The sequence below is a fragment of the Gossypium hirsutum genome, chromosome A11, assembly GCF_007990345.1.
Source record: "Gossypium hirsutum isolate 1008001.06 chromosome A11, Gossypium_hirsutum_v2.1, whole genome shotgun sequence".
NCBI lineage: Eukaryota > Viridiplantae > Streptophyta > Magnoliopsida > Malvales > Malvaceae > Gossypium > Gossypium hirsutum.
The window spans coordinates 76,072,157-76,094,486 of record NC_053434.1 but is presented as its reverse complement, the minus strand read 5'-3'; the positions used below and the strand labels follow the sequence as shown (position 1 = coordinate 76,094,486).

General features: G+C 34.0%; 2 protein-coding genes across 2 annotated transcripts; one reads left to right on the top strand and one right to left on the bottom strand.

Annotated features, from left to right (window-relative positions):
- Positions 1-11,530: 11,530 nt before the first annotated feature.
- LOC107890171 (pentatricopeptide repeat-containing protein At4g21190) lies at positions 11,531-13,918 on the bottom strand. Its single transcript, XM_016814670.2, has 6 exons — positions 13,780-13,918; positions 13,510-13,594; positions 13,273-13,371; positions 12,931-13,074; positions 12,632-12,844; positions 11,531-12,214 (listed from the first exon to the last, which is right to left on the bottom strand). Exons 2-6 carry the CDS (start codon positions 13,591-13,593, stop codon positions 11,816-11,818), a joined length of 939 nt encoding a protein of 312 aa, XP_016670159.1. The 5' UTR covers position 13,594; positions 13,780-13,918; the 3' UTR covers positions 11,531-11,815.
- A 2,527-nt stretch (positions 13,919-16,445) lies between these two features.
- Positions 16,446-20,658, top strand: LOC107890161 (uncharacterized protein At3g49140). Its single transcript, XM_016814663.2, has 12 exons — positions 16,446-16,514; positions 16,627-16,683; positions 16,907-16,997; positions 17,275-17,494; positions 17,702-17,825; positions 17,908-17,975; positions 18,296-18,478; positions 18,611-18,736; positions 18,968-19,306; positions 19,681-19,833; positions 20,116-20,211; positions 20,374-20,658. The coding sequence occupies exons 2-12, from the start codon at positions 16,629-16,631 to the stop codon at positions 20,470-20,472; spliced, it is 1,554 nt and encodes a 517-aa protein (XP_016670152.1). The 5' UTR covers positions 16,446-16,514; positions 16,627-16,628; the 3' UTR covers positions 20,473-20,658.
- The last annotated feature ends 1,672 nt before the right edge of the window (positions 20,659-22,330 follow it).

The window sequence follows — 22,330 nt, the reverse complement described above, 5'->3', positions numbered from 1 at the left end:
ATAAGAAATTGAAGGAAGAAAACAAAGAAAAAAAATGTGTTCATCATTCTCATGCATGACCGAAAAAAAAAGAAGGGAAAGGCTTCATACTTTAGTTCTTCTTAGCCGTGTAGAAGGGGGAAAAGGGAAAAAAAAGAGAACAAAAAGTCTTTCTCATTTTGTTCTTCTTGGCCGATTGTGAAGAGGAAGTAGGGAGGGAGGCATTCGGTCATCCTAGGCTAATAGCAAGGTAAGAAGTTTATATTAGTTCATGAAATTTTGGTTAATCTTGAGTAAGATATCAAACTACTTTTGTAACCCATGTAGAAATTTTGATTTGTGTTATGGACTAGGGCTTTCGGCTATGGTATTTGACAATGGTGAATTTTGTTGTTCCATGTTAAATTTAGATGAGCAAAGATAGATGAGTGTTTGAACTATACAAATAATCATATGTGAGCAATGGGTGCTAAAGGGAAAGAAATCGGCTACCTTATTATGTACCAAGGCCGAATGTGTACTTGGTAAAGGAGGGGTTGTTATTGAACATTAGGTCATGTCCCTAGTGAATGGATGAATTGATAACCATTGTGTATGAAGATTTGCTTTACTATGTTTTTGTTAGCAAGATGAGAAACGAGTTAAGATGGTCTTGGTGTAATTGTCGAATGCATGTTTAAGGAATTGGTTAAGTACATTGTTATTAAATGCTTGTTGTTAAGGAGTTTTGAGTTGGTTATAAATTGGGTTTAGTGTTCGAGGAACATTGGTTTGGACACCTAGTGCCGAATGTGTTCAAACGCAACTTACCAAGTGCATAAATATGATAATGCTATGATGGTAGACTTAATTGGAATTCGGCATTGTAAGTGATGCTTTGGGCTCTTGTGTTGGTTAGGGACAAAATGTATGTTATGAGGAACTAAATGATGTATATGAATTCGAAAATGCAAGGTATTAAGCTAGTCCTATTATTCGGTGGTGCATGAGTAGAGCACATGTATAATGCTTGAATAACTAGTCAATAAAATTATTCGCACCTAATTGTATAATATAAATGTATTTAATCGAATAGTTAAATTGATAAATTATTAAATAAGCTCTATCTGTTTGAATTAAGCTCAAGAGCTTAGAGGACCAAAGTTGGATAAGGGGAAGGAAAAAGTGATCGAATAGCCGTCGAAACCGTTCGACAACATCCGAGGTAAGTCTTCGAGTAATGACCCTACTTGAATTATATTGAAATGATTAGTCATACTATGACGGATAGCCGAATGTGCATAGAGACTATGTTATAAAGCCAATTGAAATCATGCTCTTTGTGTGTGGCTATTGAGCCAAAATTGGAAAGGTTTAATAAATGTTTTGTGTTTGAGCCTTAGTAACGAAAATGAAATATGGATGATTATTGATATATGTGTGCATGAGCATTTGAATGATATCCGGGCTAAGTCCCGAAGGCATTTATGCTAGTGATTTTATCCGGGCTAAGATCCGAAGGCATTTGTGCGAGTTGATATATCCGGGCTAAGACCCGAAGGCATTTGTGCGAGTTGCTATACCCGGGTTAAGACCCGAAGGCAATTGTGCTTGTGGTTATATCCGGCTAAATTCCGAAGAAACTTGGGTTTGAAGTTGAGCGTTTTGTGCTGTAATAAATTCAATTAATACGCTCGAAAAACCCAAACGATAAGGTATGTTTGCATGTGCATCGGAAAAGTCGATTCGTTTTAAATAGTATTCGTTCAATCGACTAACGAACTTTTGGCTTTTAGATAGGTTGATACCTTGTGTGTGTATATGTTGATGAAGTGTGAAGTATGTATGATTATGAGAATGTGTATTAATAAAGTGATTCATTTAGCTATGTGAATGTAATACTTTAGTCAAAGCCGATTTCATTACTTGAAACTTACTAAGCTTTAAAATGCTTACCCCGTTGCTTTGGCTCTCTGTTTTATAGATTTTGTTCGTTAGCTATCGGATTCGGGATCATCGAAGTCGAAGTCATCCACACTATCAAAGCCCTTTTGGTACTCTTTTAGTTGAACTCTGGATATGGCATGTATAGGACTACCCTTTGTTGTTTTTCAAGTACTTTTTGTGATGTATGTGTGTACAGCCATGCGAAAATGGCTCGTAGAAGTGGAGTATGGCATTAGACCATTTGTGTTTATGTATATATATATATGGTTTCATGATGTGACTATGGACTGGAATGGAAGTGTTGGGCAAATGATCAGCCATTGGAATGGCTAAATATGATCATATGTGGACCTATGTATGACAAAACTCTAGTTGGTCCATGGTAACCACGAAATAGGTAAAGTTTACCTTGAAAACAGATGCTGACAGCAGCAGTGGTGTGGATTTGAAAAATCACTAAAATTTGTAGGAATGGAATTAAATAGTGAATAAATTATGTAATCTAACCTTGATGAATCTATTTTCATATGAAAGTAACAAAACGATCATATGAACAGTATATTAAGAGATATTAAAGTCCTCGTGAAACAGGGCCAGAACGGTTTCTGGATCCCCTGTTTCGACTTTGAAAATTTACCATAAATTATCCAGAGACAATTAGAAGTCATGCCTTATATTTATAGATTCCCCTTTGAGTCTAGTTTCATTAGAAACAAACGGAATGAGTATTGAAGCTCTGTACAGGGAGATATTCAAGTCGTAATACGTGAAGGTCAGAGTAGTCGAACCCAGAATCAGGGGAGACTTTAACTAATAAACTGTACCAATTGGCCCGACCAAAAATTCTAGAAATAAATCCACAGATGGATATATGAGTCTAATTTCAGGCAAAATTTACGGAATCAGTTTTCGAGTTTTGGAACTTGAGATATGATTTTTAAGGCGACAGTGACGTGGTTAGCCAGCCTGTCTGGAATTTTTTTTTAAATGGACTGTGAAAACAAAGTAATTAAGTCTGTTAGCACCTCGCGTTCGACTCCGGCAACGGTCTCGGGTACGGGGTGTTACATTAATGGAGTATCTTGATTGAATGTAGGTTTTGGTGTTCGTATGCTTTTCGCGCATTTTCTTAGCAAGGTGTGTAAAAACATTGCCCTTAATCGTAGATCGACAAAAACCGAAATAAGTGATCGTTGACGCTACATAGGCGTGCGCTCACTCGTGTGGTTGTCTGAATACCTAAATATGGGCGTATAATCATTGAGACCGGCCATGAGCAATTTCATGGGCCGAGGTCATTTTGGGCCATTTTGGGCCGAACTGAGCCGTATGTGCCCCACATGGGTAAACCACATGAACGTGTGGAGAATATTGGGCCAAGCTGTGTAATCTACATGGCCAATGCCATTTCAGGTCTATGTGGGCCATATGGGCGTGTGGGCCCACATGGGCCGCATGGGACGTGGGCTCATTTTTATTGTTTGACTGTTAAGGTTGCACGGGTTGTCCGAGACAACTGTGGACCTACTGTTGGGTCGGTAAGTGTTCCTAGACCCCCTAATTGATAAAATGACTGAAATGCCCCTACATGGTAAAATGACTGATATGCCCCTATGAGATGTATGATTATGTTTGAGCATGCCATTTTATATATATTGATTACATGTATGATATTATGAGATGATGCATGATATGTTGCATAGGGATGGGATTTATTGTGATTGGAGGAAGCATACTGTACTAACAGCTCTGTTGCAAATACTGATTAGTGCCGCAACTAGTACTACTTGGAGTGTAGGGATGGGTGGGTTGATTTTATCCCCACATAGAGCATAGGGTTGGACGGAGATAGATTGTAGAGGCTAGTGGGGTAGGATTTATTGATTGCATATCTGTATTGTACTATTACTGAGATTGGCTCAAGCTCACACTTATACTGATACTGTAATGGGCTAAGGCCTTGACTGAAACTAAACCATGACTGAATTGGGCTTAGGCCCAGATTGTATAAGCTCTTTGATTGATTATCTGATATGGGATTACATACTGAGTTTTCAAAACTCACCCATCTATTTATCTTTACAGGTAATCCCCTGTAACACCCCTATCTCGTAACCGTCGCCAGAATAGGTAAGGGCATCACCGGATGAACAGAAAATTACAGAACAATACAGAATAAAAGATATTAAATATAATTAATACAGAGGCATTTATCAATAATTTATTCATTAAGATGGTTTACGAGACCTAAAACATACATTTAAGAAAGGTTAGAACTAAACCGAATACATTTAGAATTTTCAAAACATAATCAAATCTTTCAAAACTGTTAAGGTCACATGCTCGTGCAACCAGGCCGTGTGCCTTACACGGGCATCGAACACACCCATGTGAACCAGCCGTGCCAAAACAGAGCAGGCATACTGACTTTAACCCACGGCCAATAGACACGCCCGTGTGCTATGGCCGTGTGATACTTGGCTAGCTACTGACTTATGCCCACGGCCATATGACACGCCTGTGTGTCAAAGCCTTGTGATTTTTAAGAGGTTACTGCCAAACAAACACGGCCACAAAGCAGGCTTGGTTAAAGCCAATTTTGCCACCCCTTTTTGGGTTCAATCCTACAAGCAATAATATACATCAATCATACCAAAATTTTCAACCAATTCTATGTTCAAAATGGCCAAATAACATTAGAACATAGCACATTACAAACATATACCAAAACTATGCACAAACTTATCATTTGTTAGCCAACTCTCATTGCCTAACATATATACAATTCAAAACTTACATACTTAGACATTCTAGCCTATATATGTCATACTTTAAAATTTACACGTTCAAAAGTACCAAAATGAGTTCGATAGTGTGGTAACGATCCTCGACTATCCCCGAGCCTTTTGTAGCTACGATAAGTGTAAAACAGACAGAAATCACACAGAGTAGGCTACAAGGAGCTTAGTAAGCCAAATACAATTGGTCTAACTACTAAAGCTTATAAGTACAATTCAACCATAAATATTCATAACTATTTCATAGAATAATTCATAAACTTAACCATGCTCTTTTGTTTGCTTATATGTCATGCCTCATTTCCAAATTCCATACATATTTCACAGAGAAAGAGTCTTTTATGTTCAGAAATTTAATACAATACAAACGTACCTGTATAGGTTATACATTTCATATAATCATTCTCATATTTCGTACTCTATCATCAGGCAGTTCAAATACGATATCGATACTCACAAACAAGTACAATGCCAACATCCCTGACGTGGTCTTACATGTAATTCAATATCGATGCCTCTGTCCTAGATAGGGTCTTACACGAAATCAGATACGATGCTGATGTCCCTGACATGGTCTTATACGTAAATATCAATCAAGGCTTGTGTCCTAGACACGGTCTTACACGATATCTCAGATAGATGTCAACGTTCCTTTAGAAGCATAAGAGCTTTTCAGATACCAACATATTAAACGAATTTACTCAAAAGGTATTCATCAGGCTCTTAAGGCCATCCAATACAAATTAAAGTTCGTATATGCAGAATTTAATCACTTTAACACGTAATTGTAATTTGACTTACCTCGTATGGATTTCGGACGGAACGAGTCGACTATTCAACTATTTTGGACTTCCCTAGATCTAAGTCCGAATTTCTTTGTTCTTGATCTATTCAATTCAAATTCAACCATTCAATCATTCATTTCACTCAAAATAATCCATGAACACATATTTAGTGCACTTTTCATTTTAGCCCTCACATTTTCACACTTTGACAATTTAGTCCATTTTCCACAAAATCACAAATATGCAAAATTCACCAAGACTTTAGCTTAGCCGAATATACATGGCTTTCTTAAAAGTCCAAATAACACATTTAATTCACAATTTAGTCCTTTAAAACCTCATTTTCACAAATTAGCCTAAATAGCTCTGTTTCATCAAAATTCAAAGACAAAACTTATAAATCATCTAGCAAGCCTTTATAATTCATCCAAAAACATCACAAAACTCATGATATCAACAATCGAATTTCATGAAATCTTTAACAAAAACAGAAATTCAGACATGGGTTTTGAAGAACACAAAGCAATGATCACAGAAACGTAAAAATCATCAAAAACCGAACAAAATAGACTAACTATTCACTCATGCAATGGCCGAATACCTTTAAGCTTCAATGGCTTCCTTTTTCTTCTAAATTTCGGCAAAGATGAAGTATAATGGAAATATTTTATGCTTTGGTTTTATTATAATATACATTAATAAACCATTTACCTAACCACCCTTTAAAAATAACCATATCAACCATTATGCCAAACCATATATTCCACTATCATATAATTGGATTTATTTCATCATAAGGACCTTACCTTTAATGAGCCAAAACAAATAGGCACTTTTAATAAATAGCAGATAACTTTTACACTTTACGCGATTTAATCATTTTTCATAATTAAGCACAGAAACAGACAAATTAAATCACAGAATTTTCACAGACATAAATTCACATATCATAGACATAGAAAATAATATTAAAATATTTTTTAGAATCGGATTTATGGTCCCGAAACCACTATTCCAACTAGGGTCAAAACCAGACTGTTACATCCCCAAGCTTAGGTGGGTCGATGTTGCGAGGGACTCTAAGGTGGCCACACTACTGCACGAACTTTCTTTTTGGGTTTTAAATTACAAATAGTTTTATTTTGGGTGTTTTAAATGAAATAAGCCTCTATTATTTTTAATCTTTAAGTTTGGGGTTTTAGTTATTTTGACTTATATCTGCTAGTAGTAGGATGCGGGTTTTCAGAAAGATAAATGTTTTTTTTCAAATTACCACGTTTATGCAACATGTTTTTAGAAGCTTCCACAACAAACAATGTTTTAAAATTAATAACAAATTTAATATGGTTAACTTTTTGTCAAACGAATTGAGCTTGAAAATAAACAGGATATCCTTAAATCTTTGCTAAAGATCACAAAGAGGGTACATATAGAACGGGTTTTTCAATGATATTATACTTTGAGAAAAACACTTCAATGTGATATCGCTAGATTCAGCCATAACATCTAGGCCGGGTTTGGGGTGTTACACTTACTTTTAATAATGCCTCAGCAAAATTGTATTGAACCTACTACTCAAAAGAGACCTAACCTACTTCTTTCGAGAGCAAGATCTTAAGTTACCTGGCCTGGGTCTATAAGTCTTAGCACAACACCCTATACTATTTTTTCATCATTCTATACATATGTTGCTCTATGTCTAGAGTCTGCTGTAGGTATTTGGTCGAATACCTACTTGTATCATTCAATTTCAGTCCAACTAATCCAACCTTTTTAAAATTAGATTCACTTCATGGGCATACTGCACTCTCATCTATGTCTACAGAATGAACGCATACAGTTATGAAATAAAAGTAATTGAATGAAACAGTAGATTAAATCAAATATATGCTTCAACCATTAAAGAAAAATAAAAGTTTCATCTTGTAATCCCAACCTTATGAGATCTAATTCATGGGTTGGCGATTAAAATTCAAGTTCAAAATAACATCCAACATCGTTTCGATCAAATCAATTTACGAGAGAAAAAATAAGAAATAATGGAAAAAATTAGGAAGATGGCTGTCGCCAAACCAATCTACAATCTAGAAGTACAGTGTCCTGTGGTGGTTGAAAGGGACTACCTTCAGCTTCCTCTTTCCGTCTCTACCTAGCCGCTACCCTCTATTGTTGCCTCTGGATTTCTCCTCTGAGGGCTTCCCCTTCGAATTTTTATAAGCATTTCTTCCTAGGATACTCCAACAGCCCATGATATCTTTTCCTCTTTTTTAGAAAGATTTTTCTGGTACAAGTAGAGTTGGGCTAAGATTGGTATGCACTGAATGTTGACTCGATCATATTCCTGAAATTGCCATGGCATACAAGGTGGCAAATTGTCCAACCTTTTGCTCTGACAAACAATCACTCCTTTATTTCTTTCTATACATCCTAAAGGAATAAAAGTGTCTAACATGCCATTAAATGTACCAAAGTACAAGCAAACACAACCTAAGCTCCTAATGCAAATGATAGAAATACTAATAAAATATCCTAAAATGCCACTAAATGTACCGAAGTACAAGCAATTAGCTAGGCATAAAGGAAGAAATATAACTCTTTTCAAGAGTTATCACACCCCAAACTTGAGTTATTACTTGTCCTCAAGCAAAATATGCATTAATGCATGTATACAACAGTATTGCTAATGCATGCATCCATCTTGTACTATCAATTTATTCGAAGACCAATATATACATCAATTCTCAGCCATCTTTTCTCTTAAAAAAATAGTTTGAGTTTCAATGGTTTGATTTAACAAAGGTTTGATTGTTTAAGTTCCATTTATGTTCTGATCATAGCAAATATTCCCTAGCTTACTCAGTTGATTTGTTGCCTAAACTCAAGTCACTCTTGCTCTAATCATACTTGTACAAACCATTTACATTTGTGTTTTTTTTGTCTTGTATTTTTTTAATAATGTTGTATAATAAGGGATTTAACATGTTACAAAATTCTTTGCCTTGATAATCACAATGGAGCATACACCGAATTACCTGGTACTCAATCATGTCACAATTTAAACAGAAATCACTCTTGAAGCTAAGGCTTTTGACTTAGAAGATGGATTGAGCAAACAATTACCTTCTTAGCTACTTAGGCCACTACTACAGTGGATTGTCCCTAATTTATTTACTTTCTATTACACACTCTTACATAAAGTCACCTTTTTAGTCAACAACACAATGGAGCAAACAAAGTGGTGCTGACTTACTTGGCAATTCTAAGCATTAGAGTGTCTAATGTCCTTTATTTAATAATGTCAAGGCAAAATGAGTAAATTTTGGCTTCAAGAGTCCCTAAATTCATTAGAAGATACTCAATACAACTCGAAAAAAAAACCTGAGTATAGGACATCTCATTTTTAGAAATTAATTTTCAAGCAACCAATCCAAAGCTAAATTCACCCAATCCACTATTACATGTTCTAAGTGTATTGAAGAATCTCAGCTCATCATCGAACATCATAAGTACAGATTGTACTCCTCATAGGAAAATAGTACGTAATAGTTACATTGTTGTGGCAAAGCAGATTCAACTAAACTAAAATGACTATACTAAAACGATCATACATACTAAATATAACGTGCAACCTAAATGCACAATACACCCCCAAACCTAGGGGATGCATTATCCTCAATGCATGATCAGATATATAATAGAACAACCAAAAGAGAAAATTTTACAACAAATGCCACAAAAAAAGAAATGAAATGCAAAATGTATGAAAGAAAGAAAAAAAAACTTAGCTGGCTTGGACTAGCATGTAAATACTTCATTCTGCTTGCCAAGTGGATATTCGGACACTGACTTTGTACCACCACTTCATCTTTTTGAGGGTCAATTCTTCCCCCTCCTTGTTTGTTTCTACGAGTTCATTGATCAGATGATCAATGTCACGGTCCTATGCAGATACGGGAGCTGCTGATGAAGGTGGAACAGGGTCTTTCCCTTTAGTGGTAGCAATGGTGGCAGTATCATCATTTTCTCCTTCTTCCTCATTTTCAGCATTTAGGGATGTTATCTTTTCGGGCTCTTCTATAGTAGTTTGTATAGGTGCCTAAGCAGTAGGTTGAGTGGGCTCCTTTTTTTGGCTCTTGGACTCGAGGCTTTAGATGTCTAGCAACTATCATTCTCAACTCCATATCATGAGCTTGAGTGGCTAACTCTTCAAAGGTCTTTGGTTTGATGCCTTAAAGAATGTAGTGCAATCCCTAGTTTATTCCTTGGATGCACATATCGAGGGCTAAAGATTCTGATAATTTTTCTTTACAATTGAGACTCAGATTCCTCTAGCGGTGGATGTAGTCAATGATTGGTTCATCTTTCAATTGCTATGCACCAGTGAGCCCAATCATGCTAACAATGCGACGAGTGTTATAGAATTTGTTGAGAAATTCACATTCAAGTTGTTCTTAGCTATCAATTGTTCCAGGATCAAGGTCAGTGTACCAATCGAAAGCATTTCATTTTAACGATTGGACAAATTGCTTCACCATGAGATCACCATCCATTCTGGCATTATTGCAGGTCTCCACAAAAAGAGCAACATGTTGGCGTGGATTCCATTTGCCATCAAATTGTTGGAATTTGAGAGGTTGATAACTTGTTGGCATTTTGAGGTGATCAATCGTGTAGGAGTATGGCTTGGCATAAGTGTGTGAAGGTTGAATTATGTAATCAACTTGATCTTGGATATCTTCTTTAATGAGCTCCTTGAGTTGATCGGGAGTGGCAACTTCATTAATTTTTGGTTGAGGATATTTGACAACTTGCACATTGGATTGTTCACCAACCTCTTCTAGTAGATTCTTATGTGGAACTTCTTCATTGGCTGGCTTCTTTCGAGTAATGTCAACAATCCTTTTCATCATTAAGGTCATCTAGTCATCCTTTTCTTTGAGGCTTGCAGTAAGAATCTCTATCGTATTTGTTAAGGATGTCACTTGTTCTTCCAAGGATGTGGTGTTAGTTGTCATGACATTCACCACTTCAGAACTGGGGTTTGAGGGAGATGTTGGATTGTTATGCAAGCTATCATGTTTAAAATTTTATTGTTTTAATCAATATTTCCATTACAAAAATAACAATTCAATTATATTTAAAAGGTTGATGGTCAAATATGATTTTTTTTAAAAGGTTGGGAGTCAATCTAATTTTAAAAAAAATAAAAGTCAAATTAACAAAATATATAAAAGTTAGAGTTAAATTCCACATTATACCAAAACTTTATACTTACATTAGAATTGAATGTTTCTTCGAAAACTTAGAAAGTTCGTTTCATAGATAATTTTAGAACTTTGTTAAGTTCATTTTTCCAGGCATTTTTTTAATGAAAAAAATGGGGGCTAATTATTACTGTTAACTTGCGCTAAATTCAGATACTACCAAAAAAAAATTGTTTATTCAAAAGGCAATTTAATTCAATGAATTAAAATTTTTATTCTGAACTTTAAAAATATATTTTGTGGTTAAATTTACAATAATTTATTGAAAGATCTTGATAGTAATGGCTTGTGTTTCTTACGACCATTAAAGGTTGTTGATCTGAGTTTTGTACCATTTATTGGATCTTTCAAGTGCTTAGTATTCAGAGTCAACCTTGGTGTGGTAAGAGACAAGTGATTCTTCAAGCATGTTACAACAAATCAAGTGTTACATTGTAATGTCTCGACTAATCTTAATATATTTACTCCTAAGTACAAGTGCACAAAATCTTTGTTAAGCAATAAATTATAATAAAACAGTTCCATTAAGAGGAATATTGACCCAATTAAAATAACTAGACAACTAATCACAATAAAAAAACTAATATTAAATTTACTCCTAAGTACTTGATTATTAAATAAGAAAAAAATTAAAGACTAATCTAATCTAAATTAACTAAGCTAAAGAATATGAAATAAATATGACTGAAGGTATAGTAACTCGGATATCAGAAGTTATGAAAAATTTCAGTAAATGGCACCTTATAATCTATTTCAGCTAATAATCAATTCAAGGGACTTAATAACTTTGGATCATGTATTCAATCAACTTTTGCAAGTTCTTTTCAGTTGTCCATAAGAGAGAGAGAAGAAACATTTCTTACTATCCTACAGCCTATTTATGTTTTACATGAAGCCCAGAAGAAACCTAGCACAATAAGGAGAGTGTTGATACAAAATAACATGACATGAGAAAAGCTTTTTCATTCTTGTCATACAGCCTTCCTTAACATGCTCCTGAGATCGAATATATTGTATTTCAGTATCACGGCCAAGGCTTGCTGGATATAAGACTATTGATTAATCATGAAATTATATCAACTTCAGCAGTGAATGTATTTGATTGTGCTTCTGGTTCTTCATGCTTCAAATTCATAATCCATTCAGTTTCATTGTCCTCAGTGGCACCTTTGGCAATTTTATTTAAACTTGCTTCTGCTTCCTGATGCTCTAAACTCGAATTCTCTTCAGTTTCCTTGTCCTCACTGACACCTTTGGCCTTTTTATCAAATTCCTGTAGCTGCTTTACTTGAATTTTGACACGCTTTCCCTTGATGTACCGGTATTCCCATTTTGGTGGAGGATATTTCTTTTTTAATTTGTCGTACTTGTCCAACATGCCCAACTTTTGGAAGGCATTTCCAACCATTGAAACAACTGATATACTTGGTTTGACACCAAGCTCTTCCATGTCAGCAAATACCTATAAAAGTATCACACGAGCTACATTAGTAGGATTCAGAGAAGTTCAGGGCATCCATTACTCAAAACTACTCGTAGGGTCATATCACAGTTAAAAACTTAAATTACAAAGGCTCTGATTGTTTGATGCTTTTGCTTAACCAAATCGAGCCTCAAACCAAACTGATTATTGTTTTAGGCAGATAGAAAAATTAAAAACACGAGGAAAAGAAAGACACTGCTACGTACCATATTCACTAACCATCTCAACTGTGCTACACGGATTTTTAAGGGAATATAAAATCAGACTTGGGAGTAATCAGATGCAGTTTATGGTTAGTCACAGAAATCAAAGAAAGATAGAAGAAATGCTCAACTATCCATTCAAATTATGGTACTGCATAAGAGTCTTGAATGAGATGGCAAAAAAAAAACATACCTCAAACATCTTCTCATGCATGTCCTTGTGGTAATAAATAGAAATCATTTTATCAAAGAAAATACGTGGGGTGCTTTCCAAATTATCAGAAAATAGTTTGACCCACAGCTCTTCAGCCTCTTCAAGTCTCCCATCCTCCGCTAAGGCATTCAGTAAGGTGAAATACGTTCCCATTGTTCTTCCTTGACCTTTGCTTAACATCCACTTTATCACCTGCAAACCAAGTGCACTTTCCTAGACTTAGCTCTTTTTAGTGTAGAAAGTCAAAAGAAAGGGTAAAACTAAAGAGAAATGATTACCTGAATTATTCTCTTCCATTCTTGTTCGATCTGTAGGATCTTCAATGCTTTCTTCACTGTAATTAGAGGGAACTCTAGTTCCCATGCAATAAAGGAGTCGAGAGCCCCGTAAACTTCCTCCTTGACATTTGACAGTTGCTTAACCTACATAAGGATGGCCGGTAATAGATGACTATTATCCCAAGATTGCTATAAAAAGAATCAAATCCGTGTCTATAATTACTTCGTAACGAGCTCACTCAGGTTAACTCACTCATTCCAGAATCAGCAACCATTAACGATATTTGTTTCGCTAATATTTAACTTATAACAGTTAAGATAGTAAAGCAAACAAGAACTTACACAAGTAACAAGTTTTGCTGATTTTGACACAGTCCCAATTCTATTCCTTGACTTCCATACCCGAGGATACCGAGGTCTTGGACCTTTAGCAGCGCATACCTGAAAATCATTTCAGATTTACTAATTCACCAAAAACACCATTAGAATTTCAAATTTCATACAGCATTCCCTTCTCTCTTTAGCGTTTAGGAGGAGACAATATATCTATATATGCGAAATTTTCAATTGAAAGCGTACCACGGTATTCCTAGGTCTCTGGTTAATTTTCACTGATTCCAATCTTTTAGTAACGAGTGGCAGAGCATATCCACAACAAAGCATCCTGATATAATGCAAAACCAAAAGGAAAAAAAGAAAGAAATTTTGATTAATTGTGGTTGCCATCCACTAAACAATTTTATTGCTTCAAGAAAATCTTAAAAGAAATGCTTAAACTTATATATTCCAGCATTTTCTCAGCAACCAAACGCAATTGCTTAAACGAGACAGAAACTGAAAGAGGAATACCGGTTATTTCTTGAGGGTTTAAGAAACAGCAAATTTCAAGGTTGAGTCTCGAGAGTTTGCTTCAGCGTTGTAGATGGAAGATTTTTTCTTTCCTTTTTTCCCTTGGTTTCGGCTTTTTCCCCGTTTCTTCTTATTTCCTAATTGCCCAAACAATAAGAATAAATAAATGGTTAAAATCTGTCTATAGTCCTGTACTTTTCAAATTTTAGAAACTTAGTCCCTGTCCTTATATTTCTAGGAATTTAGTTGCTGTTGATATTTCAAAATTCAAGTTCAACTCATTATTAATACTAGGGGGTGAGCATTTGGTCGAATCGAATGAAAAAATTTCGAGTTAATCAAGTTGACGAATCATATTTTATCATTCTAATTTGATTTGAAATTTTCTCGAATCGAGTCAAGTAAGATGGAATTCGAATCGAATCGAATCAAATATATTTGTTTGAGTTAAATTTTAAAAAATAATTTTGGGTCCTTATAACCACTATCACCTACCGTAATAAAATTTGTCTACCGTAATCAATTTTTTTATTAACTTTCATCACCTTATAATTTATTTATTAATCTTTTATATACGAGTTATTTTTTTGTTTGCTTGGTTATTTCAATTATCTTCATATTCTTGTCACTATGTATTTTAGAATTAAAAAATATATTAAATGTAAAATGTGATTTTTTAATAAAAAGTTATTTTAAAGATAAAATGTGAAATTGATACCAATATAAAATTTTAACACGAATACTAAACAATTTAATAATATAAATAATATAAAATGTGAAATTTAATTTAATAATATAAATAGTAGATATAAATAAAATTATTACTATTTATATTTAGGAATTTTCTTTTTTGGATAATTTTGATTTTTTATTTAAGAGTAAAGGGTGAGAAGTAAAAGTTTAGGGGGAAAATAAAAAGTTTTGGGAAGTAAAAGTTTGAGGGAAAGTAAATAGGGTAGTAAAATTTTGGAGAAAAAACATTAAAAAAAATTGGGGAGGGTGGATGGGTTTGGGGTAAATGGGGGTGGTATGGGAAGGGAGTAAAAGTTTTAGGGGGTAAATGGGAGAGAGTAAAAATTTTAGGGGAAAATAAAAAGTTTTGAGGGTTTTTGGGAGTAAAATTTTGAGAAAAAGTAAATGAAAGAGTAAAATTTTAGTGGGAAATGGATTTTGGGAAGATGGGGGGTTGGGATGGGAGGGGAGTAAAAGTTTTGGTGGGAAAATGGGAAGGAGTAAAAGTTTTGGGAGTTTAGGGTAAAAATGTAAAATATTATAGTTTCATATTTCGTTTATTCGAATTATTCGAGTTATTCGAATTTGAAAACTCAACTTGATTCGAATTCGAAATTCGAAAAAGAAAATCAAATTGATTCGAATAACTCGATTTGTTTAACTCGAAATTTGATTTTTTTGTTTTTTTAATCGAATCGAGTTTTGCTCACCCCTAACTAATACTGTTAAATTTTTTGTTATAATAACCTAAATTTAAAAAATATATTATAATTAACATGAATTTAACAAAAAAAAAGTGTAAACAATTACGCCTGAATATTGAAATCTGAAAAGTAAAAGGACTAAATTCTTAATTTTTAAAAAATACATGGGCATAGGTAGAGGTGTCTATGGGCCAGGCTGGATTCAAGCTAGGTCCAACCGGAACTTTAGGCTCGAGTTAGGCTTCACCCGAAAAATGGGCCTAAAATTTTATCCAAGCTTGATTTGGATAAAAATGCTAAAACTTGAGTTTGACTTGCTATATTAATTTTTTTATATTATTATTTTTATATAATTTTTTAAAAAATATATAACACATCAAAAATACTAAAAATATTAAAATAAATGTTTCTGAACAAATTGAAAAAAAATTAAAAAAATATTTATACTTAAATAATATCAAGATAGGTGCAACTTAATAAGTAAATACTGAGTTATACAATATTCAAAAAATAACAAGAAAATAGCAACATAATAGTAAAATAATAACAAATAGTGAAAAAAAAACAAGAAAATAGAAACGAAATAGTAAAAAACAACATTTTTTTTTGCATAGTCGAGTCAAGTTTGGGCCAAAAAAGCCTTACTCGAGGCTCTACCAATTTTCTAAACGGGTCTCTTTTTTTCCCAAGTCCATTTTTCGAGTTTATCTTTTTATCCAAACCCTCCCACTTTTCGAGCAGGGCTTTGGGACTGAGTGACTCGGCCCATGAGCAAGTTTAGACATACACACATTTTAACTTAAATAAATAAATAGGCTTATTTATTTTTTTGTCAAAATATATTGTTAATATTTTTACTCTAATAAAATTTAAAATTTAGTTGTTATATTTAAAAAATAAAAAATTTAATTTTTATAAAAAAATTAATTTAAAAATCTAGTCTTATTATTAAGTTATCTTTAGTTTTCCCAAAAAAATTGTTAACTTAGTATTTTGAGTAAATATCCTCATATGAAGTTGTATATGACTGACAAAAAAATTAAATATATTAAATTAATAAATTTTGATAAAAATTACCAACAACAATCATAATTAGAGTAAAAAACTAAATATTTAACTTAAATATCGAATTTTGTCAAAATATAAGGACTAATAGCATATTTTAACCTTTTTTTTTCCCTCCCGCATAACATTATTTAGAATTTATATCCAGTTATATTCGACAACGTGTACGGTTGCAGGCAATACAATATCTCAGTCGCCGCAGACGAACTCTACCCATATACCTCATCTTCTCAGGTTAGCTCTTCGAAGAGAATGGACGCTTTATGCATCACCAAACCAGCCTAATTAATTTTCTGTCTTTTTTTTTTCCTTAATTTTTTTTAAATGATGTTGATGATTGAATCAGCTATGGCCGTCCGATTTCCCGCCGCAACCAATTTCTGCTCCTCCTCCGCCTTGCACAGTAGCTCCTCCCTATCCTTCTCCTTCTCTCTTTTACATTTTCGAATATCATAAACAACTTCTAAAAAAAGCTGAATTACAGATGCAGTTCAACTTCACTGTGCTGCAACGATCGGCTATATGTTTAGTTTTTTATTTTAAAATTTTCTTGCATTTTCACGGCTGCCAAATTGAGACTTAACTTCCTTTTTTTGGTATATATTGTGCATGTACTGTTTGAGTAGATTATCGTCCTATGTGCAGCTCCGGTGAGGTTACTAGTTGCCACGTCTCCTGCCGCCGGCTGTTTAGCCATGGCGGCTTTGGCATAACTTGGTATTATGTTCAATTCATATTTTCCTTTTGCTAGTTGTTATCTTTCGGGGTTTTTCTTTTTCTCTTCTGAATTTAAATTTTATCTTACTAGCTTATTTTTAGACTCCAAAAGAAAAGAAATATGGAATGGTGAATTATCAATAAAATATCATAAATTGGTTCAAGTCTAATCCTAAAAGGGGGAACTTTTTTTGGGGGGATTTTTTTTTTCTTTTTGTAATATGTTCTGCAGATAAAGAGTAGTAGTTATGATTGTTAAGGCTAGAGTTGTTTGCAGGAAAGGATTTCGAAGAGTAAATAGAGCTTCCCTTTCGAGAAGGACCCTCGTAAAGAATAACATTCCGGCAACTACCGAGCATTTAGGCTCAGCATCCGATCCTGCAAAGCATAATGGAAGGTCGCATTACCATCCGTTTGAGGATATTGGTGAAGCTACATCTAAAAAGAGCAATGATGCTACACTCACAGCTGCAGAAACCTCTAGGACAATCATTGAGGTATCGCATTTATTGTTCATTACTGAATCAACATCCATAGGAATGGCTTTAATGTAATGAATATGTTTGAACATGGTATTCTTTTCTGTTATTGTTGAAGAAAAGTAATTTAGATGTCTTTTCTGCAATTTGGTTTGGTTAACACTTGGAAGATGTACTCTTATGCTTCAATTCCTGCTTCTCAATCTGTTTGTTTGGCTAACGTAGGCTGTAGCATGCCATTTTCAGGTGAATAGTAAAGCAACGGTTATGTTTACAGGGATGATCAATGATGAAGTTCATGAAAATATTATGTGGCCAGACTTGCCTTATGCAACCGATGAGCATGGAAGTAAGTTGACTGTTCCGGTCTGAAGTATTTAAGCCTAGCTGCCTCAGTAAGCAAATTGAAATTTTCCTCTGATGCCTTGCAGATGTATACTTGCAAGTGAAAAGCGATGAAGATATTTTGCAAAGTCTTACTGTAGAAAATAACTTTGTGGTATGCAGCGCATTTCTTTCTGAAAATTTTGCTAACCTGTTACCTGCATGCATGTCTCAAGATGGTGCTTAGATCTTGCATGTAGTTTTCACCTTTCTAGTTTGACGTGTTTGTCCATGTAACCCTTTCATAACTGAGATTTCTTGAAATATGTTTTGCACTTTGCATTTATTGATTTGACATTTTAATGACTGCATCATTCTATCCTGCAAATGGGCTTCATTTGAGTTGAGTTGCTATCGAATATGAGAAAAGGTCTACAAAGAGTCCTCTTATTTGCTACTGTGTTCCTTAAAGCTTATTTAGTTTGTATAATGCAGCAAGTCATTATAGGATTTGACACTACGGAAATCATGAAGGAAATCGAATTATCAGGTCCATCAGAAGTTGATTTTGGAATTGAGGAAATTGACAATGAAGATATTGATATTGAAGATGAAGATGAGGATGAGGATGATGATGATGATGATGATGATGATGATGATGATGATGATTATGATGAGGTTTGACCTTTTTCCTTTTTCTCCCGCTTCCTTTCGAATATGATGCATGAACCTAGCGTTTTTTATGAGATACTTTCATTAACCTGTTTGCTATATATATATATATAATATATATTAATTTATTGTTTGTAGGAGTGGGTTGCTGCTCTTGAAGATGAAGCTGATCAAGATGACTCTGATGGGACTCTTGGGGACTGGGCAAAATTGGATACTATGCGTTCATCCCATCCTATGTACTTTGCCAAAAAGTTGACTGAGGTAATGACACTCTATGTCAGATACTGAAATAAAACTAGCGAGGAAGCAGTGCTAGGAAGAGAACATGAAGTAAAATTCAAGTTAGCTATATAGCATGTACTAATATGTATTAAGTTTGAGTTTAAGCACCTTACGCCCTTGTTGAGTCCATATTTACAAAGATGATATCTTTATGCATGGTTTGTTTCAACGGCATTTTCACAATGATTTTCTCTTACTTATGTTTTGTAGGCAGCTTCAGATGATCCTGTAGACTGGATGGAACAACCTTCGGACGGTTTAGCTATCCAAGGCCTTCTAAGGCCTGCCCTCACTGAAGAACATTCTGAAATTCAGAAGCACATGTCTACCAATCAGTCTCATGGTTCTGACACAAATCAGGCTGAGAAAGTTGTGGGAGACAAAGTAGAAGATCTTGGCATAATTAATGGTTATGGAAATGAATCAGAGTTATCAAGAAAGAGTACATCATCTGAAAGATCAGGGAAAAATGAGATCTCAACAAATGGGTCTTCATTTTACAAATTAGAGATGATTAAAATTCAGCTAATTACAGCACATGGACATCAGGTCTGTAAGAGGCTTTCACGTTCCCTGATTTTCATTCCTTTTCTCATGTAAATTTGATTTGATTATCTTGTGGATATCTATTTTATGTGTGTGAGGTATTAGCTACAGTCATGAAATTACTTGAGTGCTACTAAGTCCGGCATTTTGTCAACAAATTTTTAGTTAAGATGATATAGGCCTATTGCCTTTTTGGCAATGTCTAAGGGTTTTCTATGACACAATACAGATTATAGCCATAGTAGCTGTTCCATCAACTACCACCTATTACCTGTCTTTGCTATTGCTATTAGAGTAATATTGACTTTATTTTTTCTTTCCTGTTCTCCCACCGTATGAGATTGCTGGAGAATAATTGATTTTTTCTGCATGTCCAGACAGATGTTGAATTAGAAGACTTCAAGCAGGCTCAACCTGATGCTATTGCACACTCGGCTGCCAAAATTATATCTCGCCTGAAAGCTGGTGGAGAAAAAACCACACAAGCACTCAAATCACTCTGTTGGAGATGCAAGGGTATTCAAGTCGAGGTAAAAGGTCAAAAAATCATCGGATGTGTAAAAGTTTATACTTTGCTAAGTCTACTCTAAGCTGTGCAAAACTTTTTAGGTTCTGAAGCATATAGGTCTTAAAACTTTTTTCTTTAAAAAAAAAGGGTGGCTGCTTTAATCCCTATTATCTAGGAAGCTAAATTTATATATGGTTATATATAAGAAACCTGTCTAGCCTTAATATTTAGTATTACTTCTTTTTGGTTAGCTAATTTATTGATTTTAAAAATGATTATTCATCTTCTTTGCACTCTATCATAGGAAGTAGCTATTATCAGTGTGGATTCCCTTGGATTTGTCCTGAGAATTTGCTCTGGAACCCAAATTGAAACCTTACGATTCGCATTTAATGCCCGGGTATGTCATACAGGTGCGCACGCGCACACACATTCATGCCTTTTTTGTTTGTTCTTCTTTAAGGTCATCATTTCTGTACAAATAAGCCAGCAGTTCGTAGGATCAAATTCCCACTAACTAATAACCTAGCCACCTTTGTTTGAATTGAATTGCCCTTTGCAGGCCACTTCAGAGTATAGTGCTGAGAGACAACTTAACGACATGTTGTTCCCAAGGAGCCATCAAAGGCCACAAAAACAGATAACTGGCTCTTCAAAATGAATGCTGAAGTTGTTGAATAGACGCTTTAACGCATAATTGTGGATCATGTCTTCTACACTCCCTCGAAGATTTTTGTATATGGCAGAGGCTCAAAGAAAAAAAAAAAAAGTAAAAAAGCTTTGCTGCCTGCCATCAAATGTATCTTGTTTATGGAGATAAGGATTGTTGGTGTATTCTTTTCTTCAATTTCCATGATGAAATACGGTTTAATTTATGATCAAACAGAAAAATGTACAACTAAACTCAAATTTAAGAATCACATCATAATTTATTTGGCCCTCCAATATTTAAAAAAAATCCTTTTATCTATTCATTTATTATTATTATTATTATTATTATTATTATTATTATTATTTGTTTCTTTTAGTCTTTGGATTTGTATTGGTTGTCAAATAATTTTAAAATGGATAAAAAAATTAAAGATCGTTAATTTTGTTAATGTGGTATCTACATGGTAATCTTATGTGAATGTCATATAAGTAATTAATTAATTTTTGAAAATTAAAATATTATTATATTCTTATACTTTTTAATTTAAAAAATAATTTATATTTTTTTGAATTTTTAAAAATTTAAAAAATAGTTAATTTTAAAAAATCGCGTGAACTAGAGTAGTCTATTTAAAGACAAGGCTATACACGTAGAGGCTATAAAAAAAGAACATTTTGAAAGTAAATGGCAGTTTATTTCATGATGGGTTATGTCGTGAATATTTTTTTTATGATGAAAACATACACTATAAAGTTATGAAGTATAATTTTGAAGTATGAATATTATACATGTATTGAAAAGTATATTTAAGCATATAATGCCATAATTTCATTACTGTATTATATTTAAAAATATACATATTACTTTGTATGGTAGAAAAAAATTTTTGAAGATGAAAAATTAAAAAAATCTCACTTAGACTCGACTTAACTTTTGTATGTATCTCTAGACTCAATTCCAAATTCGATTTAGTTCAAGATCTGCTAAATTAGCTCTGATACTACTAAATGTAATACCCTATACCCTGACCTGTTCGCTAAGTTTGAGTTACATTGTGTTACATTTGTTATTGAAGCAACTACAATCAATTCACAATTAAAAATACAATTTAAAGATAAAACCAAATAAATATACATTCAACGCGAAATACAATCATTCTTGAGCTTTATACAAGCTTACAGAAGCTCTAAAACTAAATTGAGATTTAGGACTAAAATAAAAATTTTTTAAATTCAAGATCGATGTCACAACGAGAGGGGGTTCATTGTCACAACGTGACATACTGGCTTGGCCAAAATGCCTCCTCATCGCGGCAATGGGTTTCCTCGTCGCGTCGTGGCCTGGAGCCAAAATCTCATCACAATGACATTCGTGTGATGTCACAATATCACACATTGAACCTACAAATTATGTTGGATCGTCGGTACACCCTATGGCATAGCAAAAATATTATTTTGGCGATCATCAACTATAAATCCATGTACGAGGAACGATTTGAGTTGAAAATGTACCTTTTTTATTGAAAACATTGAAAGGATGCTGTTGATTCGATGTCGATTTCAAGCCACAACGAAAATGTCCCAGCCTCTATGTAACACCCCTAACCCGTCTCCATCATTGGATTAGGGTTATGAAGCATTATCGTACTATTGAAAACATTAACATCATAATATTTAAATAATTTAATCATATCATAGTTCATTCAATTACATGCATTTTGTCCCTAAATCGAGCCTTCAAGGCCTTAAAAATAACATAGAAGCAATTCGAGACCAATTTGAAACAAAACGAAAACTTAGGAAAAAGTTGAAAAAATTGGAAACAAGGGTCACATAGCTGTGTGCCCAAGCCGTGTAACTCATTGACT